Source organism: Rhinatrema bivittatum, chromosome 1 (assembly GCF_901001135.1).
Source record: "Rhinatrema bivittatum chromosome 1, aRhiBiv1.1, whole genome shotgun sequence".
Classification (NCBI taxonomy): domain Eukaryota; kingdom Metazoa; phylum Chordata; class Amphibia; order Gymnophiona; family Rhinatrematidae; genus Rhinatrema; species Rhinatrema bivittatum.
This window is the reverse complement of record NC_042615.1, coordinates 257645067-257657235: the sequence shown is the minus strand read 5'-3', so window position 1 is coordinate 257657235 and position 12169 is coordinate 257645067. Positions and strand designations below refer to the sequence as shown.

Sequence of the window (12169 nt, the reverse complement as noted above, 5' to 3'; positions counted from 1 at the left end):
AATAGGTTACAAATTTTAACTAATAGATGAGAAATTTGATTTTTGAGTTTCTTCAAAACCCTAGGATGCATACCATCTGGTCCAGGTGATTTGCAACTCTTTAGTTTGTCAATCTGGCCTACTACATCTTCCAGGTTCACAGTGATTTTGTTCAGTTCGTCTGATTCATCACCCCTGAAAACCATCTCCGGAACTGGTATCTCCCCAACATCCTCATTAGTAAACACAGAGGCAAAGAACTCATTTAGTCTTTCTGCAATGGCCTTATCTTCCCTGAGAGCCCCTTTAACCCCTCTGTCATCTAATGGTCCAACTGACTCCCTCATGTGTTTCTTGATTTGAATATATATAAAAAAGTTTTTATTATGAGTTTTTGCCTCTATGGCCAACTTCATTTCAAATTCTCTCTTCGCCTGTCTTATCAATGTTTTACACTTAGCTTGACAATGCTTATGTTTTATCCTATTTTCTTCAGATGGAGCCTTCTTCCAATTTTTGAAGGATTTTGTTTTGGCTAAAATAGCCAAAAATACTGACACTACCTCAGACAATTCATCAGAAGCCTTTCTCTGATCCATCACCACCACATCCTAGAAAACAATCTCCTCCAGAAGGTCTTACTTTTACTACATTTGTGTAGGAGATGGCTGACTCTATCCCCTTTAAATTGGAATCAGAGCAGGATTCTAGACAACAGACCTTGGAGGTACTACAATTTGTTGACCCTCCAAAGCAAGTGGTGTCTATTCCCATACAGGATGTTCTCCTACAGCTACAGCATCACCTTTGGGAACATCCCTGTTCTGTTCCTACAGTAAATAAAAGGATGGACACCACTTACTTGGTGCAATCCACCCCTGGATATCAGAAATCACAACTACCCCACCATTCAGTAGTTGTTGAATCAGCACAAAAAATCTAAAAGGACTAGAGTCCACTCTACAAATCCTCCAGGAAAGGACCACAGGTTTTTGGACTCCCTGGATCGCAAGATCTTTCAAGGTGCAATGTTGAACTCTGGGATTTCATCCTATCAACTTTACATCACCCAATACCAAAGGAACTTATGGAAACAAATTGAAGAATTTATTCCAGCTCTTCCAAATGAATATAAGGAGGCAGCACAAACCATCATCAATAAAGGCTTAGAAGCTGGAAAACACGAAGTCAGAGCTGCCTACGATGGCATCAGTGCCAGAAGGTGGGCTTGGCTCAAGGCCTCAGACCTTAGGCCAGAGGTCCAGGATAAATTAGTTGACCTCCCCTGCATTGGAGACAATTTATTCGGATCCAAGTTGCAGGAAGCTATGTCTCAATTAAAGGAACACACAGAAACATTGAGACAACTATCTTCCCTCCCACAGGACCCCTCTGCGTATCCTATCCGTAGGCCTCCACGGAAAGACACAAGACGGCCTTTCTATCGTCAAAGGAGATATTACCCTCCTGCATCTAGACCCAGACCCTCCAGAACCAAACAGAGACCACAACCACGTCAGCAAAGGACAGCTAGGCCCCAACCTGCTCCACAAGCTGGTCCTGCTGCGAGTTTTTGAAAATTCACCCAGAGAACTCAGCCTATCTTCAAATCCTCGACCAGAACTTCCAGTTGGTGGCAGACTATCCAAATTTTACAACAATTGGATACCAATAAAAGAGCGATGGGTTCTCTCCATAATATCTCGAGGATACCAACTAAATTTCCTTTCAATTCCCACAGATTTTCCACAGACTCTAATTCATCTCAATGAAAATCACATACTTCAGTTACAGGTAGAATTATCCACCCTTCTGAAAGCCAGGGCTGTAGAACCAGTGCCCAGGTCTCAGCAGGGCAGAGGATTCTACTCCAGGTATTTCCTCATTCCGAAGAAAACCGGAGGCCTACGTCCCATCCTAGACCTCAGAAATCTCAACAAATTTCTGAAGAAAGAAAAGTTCAGGATGGTCTCTCTAGGCACCATGCTTCCACTTCTTCAAAAAGGAGATTGGCTTTGTTCTCTGGATCTTCAAGACGCTTATGCTCACATTCCAATATTCCCTCCTCATCGCAAGTACCTTCCCTTCATGGTGGGTCATCAATATTTCCAATACAGAGTTCTGCAATTCGGACTTGCCTCTGCTCCCAGAGTATTCACAAAATGTCTGGCAGTAATAGCAGCACACTTACACAAGCAAGGTGTCCATGCCTTCCCATATCTAGATGACTGGCTCATCAGAAGTCAATCTCAAGAAGGAGCTCTGTCTTCTCTCAATCACACAATTACAGTACTCCACGCCAAGGGCTTTCTCATAAATTACCAAAAGTCCCATCTTACTCCATCTCAACTACTCCACTTCATAGGAGCAGAATTGAACACCATCCTCTCAAAAGCTTTTCTACCAGAGGATCGAGTAGAAACACTGTCCTTATTCGGAAACTTGATTCACGCAAGGAATCAAGTAACAGCTCATCAGTTTCTAACCCTACTAGGCCATCCGACCTCCACAGTTCATGTCACTCCTATGGCAAGGCTAGCCATGAGAATAACTCAATGGACTTTAAGATCACAATGGATCCAAGCCTTTCAACCACTTTCCTCTCCAATCCTAGTAACCCACCAGCTACGTTCATCTCTACTTTGGTGGGAGAACAAGGACAACTTGTGCAAGGGCCTACCCTTCCAACAACCAGTCCCACAGATAACGTTATCTACAGATGCATCCACCTTGGGTTGGGGAGCTCACATAGACAATCTCCAAACCCAGGGTACCTGGACAAAACTCGAAGCAACATTTCAAATCAATTTCCTAGAACTTCGAGCTATAAGTTATGCACTACATGCGTTCAAGGACTGCCTTTCACACAAGACTGTTCTTATCCAAACGGACAACACAGTGCCCATGTGGTATATCAACAAACAAGGAGGTACGGGCTCGTATCTCCTTTGTCAAGAAGCTGCACAGATTTGGGACTGGGCCCTGAACCACTCAATGTCCCTCAGGGCCACCTATCTGGCAGGCATTCACAACGTAGTGGCGGATCGATTGAGTCATCGGTTCCAACCACACGAATGGTCCCTGGATCCCTCCGTAATGTCCAGGATCTTTCAACGTTGGGGACAACCAACAATATATCTCTTCGCGTCACATTTGAATCACAAAGTGGACAGATTCTGTTCTCTACACACACAGAAGAACCAGCCAGCCAAGGACGCCTTTGCTCGCCCTTGGAAGTCAGGCCTTCTATACGCGTATCCTCCAATGCCGCTCATAACCAAAACTCTAGTGAAGCTACAACAGGACAGGGGGACAATGATTCTCATAGCCCCATATTGGCCTCGCAAGTATTCGTCTAGGAGTAGCTCCCACTCTCATAACTCAGGATCAGGGTCGGTTGCACCATCCCAGCCTTCAATCCCTATCCCTGACAGCATGGATGTTGAAAGCTTGATTTTACAACCACGCAATCTTTCAACCAATGTATCTCAAGTCCTTATAGGTTCTCGTAAGCCTTCCACACGAAAGAACTATTCTTTGAAATGGAAGGGATTCACTTTGTGGTGCAGACAAAAGAATATTTATTTTATTTATTTATTTATTTTTGGTTTTTATATACCGGAAGTTCCTGTATAATATACATATCACTCCGGTTTACAGGTAATAGAGAACTATCGCCTGGATGGCGGTTTACATGGAACATTAATATTAATATTGATCCTTTCAGTTGCCCCACTACTTCTCTACTAGACTACTTATACCATCTTTCAGAATCTGGTCTCCAGACATCATCTGTAAGAGTACATTTAAGTGCAATCTCAGCTTACCATAGCAAGATGGGAGATGCACCTATATCCTCACAACCTCTCGTCAGTAGATTTATGAGAGGTTTAACTCACATTAGACCACCAATTTGGCTTCCAGTCACAGAAAGGGGACCTGAATCTGGTTTTAACAAGGCTCATGTGTTCTCCTTTCGAATCCATAGTTTCCTGTGATCTTAAATTTCTCACATGGAAGATTATCTTCCTCATAGCCATTACATCGGCTAGAAGGGTTAGTGAGTTACAAGCACTTGTCACATACTCACCCTATACAAAATTCCTACATGACAGTGTTTCTCCGTACACATCCAAAATTCCTTCCCAAGGTAGTTACGGAATTCCCCTTGAACCAATCCATAGTTTTACCCATGTTCTTCCCAAGGCCTCGTTCTCACAAAGGAGAAAGAGCTTTACATACCTTGGACTGTAAGCGTGCACTATCTTTCTACTTAAAGCGCACTGCAGTCCACAGGAAATCCAATCAACTTTTTTTTCTTATGATCCAAACAAACCGGGTAAAGCAGTGGGTAAACATACTCTTTCCAATTGGCTAGCAGATTGCATACAGTTTTGCTATGAAAAAGCAGGCCTTCCTCTCCAAGAGCGAGTAAAGGCACATTCAATAAGAGCAATGTGAACCTCAGTAGCACACTATCGTTCAGTGCTAATCCTTGACATATGAAAAGCAGCAACATGCAATTCTTGTCACACTTTTGCAGCTCATTACTGTTTGGACAAACAAGGACGACAAGATGCAGCCTATGGACAATCTGTCTTAAAGAACTTGTTTCCAGTTTAATCCCAACTCCTTCTACATCCAGCCTGCTCTGATCTTCGGCTGACTCATTTTCAACAACAATACTTCACTGTTGCTTCTCTACAAAATGACTCAGCATCTAGCTTGCTAATCACCCATATGTGAGGACTAGCATCCTGCTTGTCCTGGGATAAAGCAAAATTGCTTACCTTGTAATAGGTGTTATCCCAGGACAGCAGGATGTAGTCTTCACAGAACCCAACCGCCACCCCATGGAGTTGGTTCATATTCCTTTTATTATTTTATTTTTGCTAAAGCTTACTGCTACATACTGAAGTGAGACTAGAGTGAGTCCCCTGTGGCAGAGAATATCATGGCATGCTGGGCATGCTTAGTGGCCTAACAGTGCCAGTGAAAAGTTTCTAGAAACTTTGACAGAAGTTTTCCCGCAATAGGGCTCCGTCAGTGACGTCACCCATTATGTGAGGACTACATCCTGCTGTCCTGGGATAACACCTATTACAAGGTAAACAATTTTGCTTTTAAGAACAATAGTAAAAAAATTTTTACCTTGTTAAACTCTGGAATTCATTGCTAAAGGATGTGGTAAAAGTTGTTAGTTCATGATGGACCTTTTGATTAGACTCATTAAGAACATAAGTTTTGCCATACTAACAGCTTTCTCCACTTTACCCAGCACCAATTTTGGGCTCACTGGTCTCTAGTTACTTGGGTATTCCCTTGATGAAAATTGCAATTACATTTTCCAGCCTCCAGTCCTCATGTATAGAGGTGGAGTTGACTGAAGGTTTCAGATTAATAATAACAGGACTGAAATGTTATGTTTCGGTTCCTTCAGAACTCTGGCATGAATACTATCAGTTCCTGGTGATTTGCTGTTAATAACTTCTAGCACTTCTTACAAATTCAAGCTGATTTGAGTCAGTTCCTCTGTAACGTCAACTGCAAAGAATGTTTCAGGAATGGAACATATTTTACTGATTGTGTTTTGTTTTTGTTTTTGCTGCAGATGTGGTTATATTAATAAAGTCTGACAGCGTTCATTTGTATTGTAACCCGGTGAATTACAGTTATCTCTTGCCATATGTGGCCTATTGGAGGAACCTGCACATTCATTGCATGACTGAAACTGAGGTGAGAGAAGATGTAATTTTTGTACATATTGGAAATGGACTGCTGTTATGTGGTAAACAAGCTTGCTTTGTAGCACAGTTTTACATCTGTGAAGACTACAGTATGCATGACAGAGTACATCAAGTAAAGTTCAGAAGTTGTCATTTATTTACTTTTTATTACCTTTTATTGGGAGTGAATCACATTTTGTAAATCTCCTTTGACTCTCTTTGACATTACTACTCCTTCTTTCCTTTTAAAATTTGGCAGTCAGTGCAAATACTATGGACACAACTTCCAGTAGACTTTTGAATGGTACCATTTCAATTGGTCTACAGCTTTGCCTATATAAATCATCTGTTCAGCCCTTTCTCAAAAGTTCTGTCTGAGCTTATTAATAAGGGTAATGCCAATATTAAACATTTTCTTGCTCTTTGGTTTTATGCTGTTGTAAAGATTAGTAGGACAATTGTTTGATCTACAGTTCATAAAATCTTTTGCATACCCTTCCTACCTCATTAAAAAGCATCAGGTTGCAGTTTGAGTTAGTCAAACTGGTAGCTACTTTAACATAATTGGGCAAAATAGGCCCTTTTACATTAAGGGATAGATTTTTAAAGATGCGCGTACGTGGACACGTCGATTTTGTAACATGTGCATGTTATAAAATCAGGGGGCTGCGCACGTGCGATGTGTGCAAGGGGGGGAAGTGTGCAATTTTTGCGCGGTGATGCATATCCGCTTTCCTCAGTTTCCTCCCAGTCCGTTCCAATTAAGGAACAGACTTGGAGTGAACTTCCTTGCTCCCTACCTAACCTCCTTTCCCCTTCCCTTTCCTTCTCCTCCCCACCCCCTATCCTATCTACCCACCGATTTTTAATTTTTTTTTTTTTTTTAACACCTTTTGCTCCTGAACAGGAGCAGTAGCAAGTTGCGCGTAATGGCAGGGTGCTGGTGTGCGCTTCCTTGGCACAATGGCAAATGGCCGCTGTCCGCCTTCAGGCCCGCCCCCCCCCCCCCTCCCCACCCCTTTCCCTGGGCCCAGCACTTATTCGCGTACCGGGGTTTAAGCGCATGGCCGAGCCTGTTTGAAAATTGGCCTGGTGCGTGTAAAGCCCGGCCACGCATGTAAACCCCAGGATTTACATGTGCATGTGATTTAAAATCTGCCTGTAAATATTAACTTGACTATTAGCAAAGTGTTAAAATATAAAATTGTTTTTGGAAACAAAGCCAGTACAGGAATCTCTACATCATCAATATTCTTCAGATTCACAGGTCTATTATTCTGTCTTGCTCTTATTTATTCTTTTCTGAATTAGCCTAATGGATATGTTTAAAAGTAAATGTAGCTGCTTTCTCCTTCAGTTAGTCTGCTGGTCAGCTTTGTTTTGCATGGTGTGGCTGGACTGATGGCTTGCTATTTTTGGGGGGCAAGGCCTGTTGGAAGTATTAGACATGTGAGGGCATGTAGGAAAGGATCTTGTGAGTCTGGGAGACTGGGCATCTAAATGGCAGATGAAATATAATGTGGACAAATGCAATGCTGCCTTTTGTATTGTGAGTCAACAGTTGGCAGAAATATCTGTGTTTTTGTGGAAGTCATATTGAAATTATCAGCTCAGTGTGCCCCAGTGACAAAAATCCAAATAGAAAATAAAATAGGAAAGAAAATAATGATTTTATATTGATCCATGGTGTGACTGTCCCTTGAGCATTGTGTACAGTTTTGGTCATATCTCAAAAAAGATATAGTAGTATTAGAGAGCGTGCAGAGACGCAAGAGAAATGATAAAGTGGATGGAACTGCTATCTTATGAATGGGTTAGGACTTTTCAGCTTGACTTTTCATTCATATTCCCTTTTCAGAGACAACTGAAAGGGAATATGATAGAGGTTTATAAAATCATGAATGGTGTAGAACAAGTTAATAGAGAAGAGTTACCGTATTTTTCGCTCCATAAGACGCACCTGGCCATAAGAAACACCTAGGATTCAGAGGGGGAAAATTAAAAAAAAAAAAAAAAATTTGTGCTAAACCGGCTCTGTCCCCGGGCGTCTGTGCGTCTTATGGAGCAAATTAGGGGAGTGCATGACATTTTTTTTTTTCTTCCCATTTTGTTTTCGGGTCTGGGGAGGGCCATTTCGATCCATTCCCCAGATCAGAAAACTTTCGTCTTTCTAATTCTGAGGGAAACCACCCCCCCCCCCCCCCCCCAAAAAAAAACAAAACATCCCAACACTTTTTTAAATTAACAACCCCCACCCTCCTGACCCCCCCAAAGACCTGCCAAATTAATTAAAACCCCCACCATCCTGACCCCTCCCCAAGATCTTCGAAATTAATTTACTACAGCCCTCCACCCTACTGACCCCCCTCCCCCCCAAGTCCTGCCAAAAGTCCCTGGTGGTCCAGCGGGGGTCCAGGAGCGGTCCGGGAGCGATCTCCTGGACTTGGGCCGTCGGCTGCCAGCAATCAAAATGGCGCCGACGGCCCTTTGCCCTTACTATGTCACTGGTGACCCCAGTGACATAGTAAGGGCAAAGGGCCGTCGGCGCCATTTTGATTGCTGGCAGCCGACGGCCCAAGTCCAGGAGATCGCTCCCGGACCGCTCCTGGACCCCCGCTGGACCACCAGGGACTTATGGCAGGTCTTGGGGGGTTCAGGAGGGTGAGGGGTTGTAGTAAATTAATTTGGAAGGTCTGGGGGGGTCAGGAGGGGGCGGGGGTTTTGTTAGATTTTTAATTTTTTTTATATTTGCTCCATAAGACGCACAGACATTTTCCCCCCACATTTTGGGGGAAAAAAGTGTCTTATGGAGCGAAAAATACGGTATTTACTAAATCAAACAATACTAGGCATAGAGGTCATTATCCCAGGACAAGCAGGATGCTAGTCCTCACATATGGGTGACATCATTGATGAAGCCCTATTGCGGAAAACTTTCTGTCAAAGTTTCTAGAAACTTTTGACTGGTCCTGTGAGGCCACTGAGCATGCCCAGCATGCCATGATCTTCTCTGCCACAGGTGTCTCACTTCAGTCTTCGTTTTTCCGCGCAGCTGTAGGCATCGTGGAGCAGGAGCCTTGCGATTTTTCTCAGTGTTTTGCTGACTAAAAGTCACTTTTTTCTCATTCATATTCTCCCACATGGGATCTCTCAGGTTTCCACCAGCTGGTGAGTAATTGTCTCGTTTTTACTCTCTAAGTAAAACTTTTTTCCTCACACTTTCTCCTCATTTCATCGACCGCTGTTGACATTAAAATGGCTACGGGAGGAGAGATCACGTGAGCTAGCGGGGAAAGCGGATGTGGGAGCCTTAGCTCCGGGCCCCGATTCCCGATCTACCACCATCCCCTAGCTCTAATTTATTCGACACCATCCTTTTTTTCCCTCACTATTCGTGTCTATGTGCTGTGCCTGTACCTTACCGCGGAATGGCGTCTCGGACGATCCGAAAGGATATAGAACGGGAGAAGTCTCGTGGGCCTGATCCGCCATCTTCGCCAGATCGCCCACCGCCGGGATCGCAGGGCTCGGGCACTGACCTAGAGCAACTCAAGACGGCGATGTCGGCTGTGCTGGGCCCCGAACTTAAACTCATCGCAGAGCAGCTGGCGGAGCTGAAGCAGGCGATAAATGGCTATGAACCGAGGCTGCTGGAGTTGGAGTTGCGAGTCTCGGAGGCCCAGGATGACCTTGTGACGGCGAAACGTGACATCGCGGCGTTACAGGCTACTACCACTAAGCAGGCCCAGAGGCTTGAAGAGTTAGAATTAGATCTAGAAGATCCAATATTCGCTTAATTGGTATGCCGGAGTCTATTAAAGATTCCGAGCACCCGGCTTACCTTGAAAAATGGCTCCTGGAGCAATTACACCTTACTGCTACCAATGGCCCGCTCCGTGTGGAAAGAGCGCACCATTTGGGGCAGAGGTTGATAGACACCGTTCGCCCGCGGCCTGTGATTGCCAAACTGTTAAATTATGCCCATAAAATGGAAATCCTTCGAGCCTTGCGAGGGGGCCGCAGTCTTACGATTGATGGTCATAAGGTCCTATTATTCCAAGATTTTTCGGCTGAGGTCTCCCAGCGTCGCCGTGCCATGGCTCCCTATTGCTCACAACTCATTAATATGGGTCATCGGGCGACCCTCATCTATCCTGCGAGGCTGCGCGTGGCGACATCGGATGGAGCGAAGTGGTTTGAATCGCCGGAACAAGCTAAGGCCTACGTGGAGGGTCAGCAAGCGACAAGCCAGGCGACTCAGGGATCGCGTTGAGAGGGGCCTGTTCTGCGGTGGCTAAAGGTTTGATGAGAGACGGGCCTCCTTTACGCTGCTGACCCTCGCTGGGCACGACGGCGGCACCGTATGTGGCCTGATTGAGCCCTGGGGATTTATGTCTCAGCTCTTCTTGGTTAGCCCTTTGAACGGAGCAACGAAGTTCGGCTGTTGCCGCGCCCTGAGTGGCAACGGCTGCCTACACCTGTTGCCTTGGCTGTCTTTTTTTGTTTTTTTTATTTTATCATATCTCCCGGGTAGTCCTAGCCTGACTGTGTTCTCAGCGGATTCTTATTTTTAGCTTTGTTCTCCTTTCTTTATTTTTTTCATTCCTCATTAAATTCTTTCTTATGTTGTCCTTAATTTTTTCTCTTTTTTTTTCTCTCTTTTTTCCCTTTTTTATTGATGTTTTTTCATTTTATTTTTTCTTCCTTCTGTTTGTACTGGAATACCCCACCCTGCTGCTCGTACATAGTGCCGCCATGTTTTTTTTTATTATGGCCCGGTGAGCATGTGGGAAGAAGGTACGAACTTGTAAATGGCGGCTAGCGGTGCACTGCCTCCTCCTTCAACCTGCTACACCTTGCATTCGTGGCGTGCTCGTCGCAAGAACCTGCATGGAGTAACTGGACTTCCCTTCGAGGCTGACAATTGCCCTAGTACATGTTTTACCCCGAATTTGGACGGTATTGTGGACCTTGGTCTTCTTGCGCCCGTTGGGGGGTTGGGATCTTCTATTTACAAGGTCCTGTATTTATTTTTTCCTTTCTTTATATATTTTTTTTCCTTTCTCCTTTTTCTCTCTTGCTTCCTTCTTTTCCCTTCTTTTTCATTTTTTTATTCATATATTTTTTTTCCCTTCCCCTTTTTTATTTCTCTTTTTATTCTTTTTTTCTTTTCTTTTTTTTTTTCTTTCTCGTTCGGTATATTTTTCTTCTCTTTTTTTTTTTTTTTTTCCTCTTTCTCTCACATCTGCTAATGTTGGGTGCTCACCATGACTGCACGGGGTTTCTAAACTGGCGCCTGGCCATTTGGGATACTATGCATGCGGGAGGTTTGCTGAACTGTCATGGCAGAGGGTGATCTGTACTCTCTCTCGCTGAGGCGGATGCAATGGTTCTTAGGTTTTTTGTTTTTTTTCGGTGGGTTCTTGGCGTGATCCCACCACCTGGTGCTCGTTCCCCCTCTTCCTTCAGGGCTCCTTCCCATGCTGGGTGGGGGAGGGGGCTGTGGGATGGGCCCCAGCTCGATCCCCAGCTCGGGGGGTTGTTCTCGGGGAATAGGGCACCCTGGCGTGTACATGATGGCCTTCTGAGATCACTGTATTCCTTTCTATTTAGGTGTCAAATTTGCTGTATTCATTTTGCTGGGGGGTGGGGGGGGGGGAGGGAAGAGGGACGACAGGGATAGGAACTCACTCGCACGGGGAAGAAGCCACGTGATCTCTCCTTACAAAAGACCCAAGATAGTAGCATCTTATGGGTGTTGTGTTTCCAAGGATAGGGTTGCATATGGGGATAAGGGTTATGGGGGGGGGATGGGGTAACTGGGGATGAGGGGGGTGTTGGGATTTTTTGTGCTTGGAATTTATTATGGTCCAATTCAGATATGGCTCCTGCTTATTTTGTTCCTGCTGTCTCTGTAGGGTTGTCTCAGGTCTGGGCTCCGGCTGGGAGGGCTCAGACCTGTATACTGTTTTTACTTCACCTGCACGAGGTCAATTGTTTTCTCCACCTCTAGTAATTTAACTCGTATAGTTTCTTGGAATGTGAGCGGGATACATTCTCCCATCAAACGTACTAAAATACTGTCCCATTTGAATAAGAAGGGGATTGCTGTTGGTTTTTTACAGGAAACTCATCTTACTGATGATGAACATCGCAAACTTTGTAAGCATTGGGTGGGACAGGTGATGTTTGCTTCGGCCTCCACTAATTCTGCTGGAGTCGCAATTCTTTTTCATAAACAGTTGCCCATTAGGGTTATCCAAGAGATTAAAGACCCGGACGGCCGCTTTATTATTGTGGCCGCTGAATTATACCATAGGCGCATGATTTTTTGCAATGTATATGCCCCTAATACCTATAATGCTCGGTTCTTCCAGACTATTTATAATCATCTTCTGTCTCATTTGAATGACATTCTAGTCCTTGGGGGGGATTTTAATACCATCCGGAACCCCAGGTGGATG

At 44.4% G+C, this 12169-nt stretch overlaps 1 protein-coding gene across 1 annotated transcript in view; it reads left to right on the top strand.

Annotated features, from left to right (window-relative positions):
* C1H20orf194 (chromosome 1 C20orf194 homolog) overlaps positions 1–12169 on the top strand; it is a 794595-nt gene that overhangs the window by 93286 nt on the left and 689140 nt on the right. Inside the window, 1 exon segment of the mRNA XM_029594038.1 lies at positions 5591–5715. Within this exon segment, the coding sequence (XP_029449898.1) occupies positions 5591–5715 (125 nt within the window).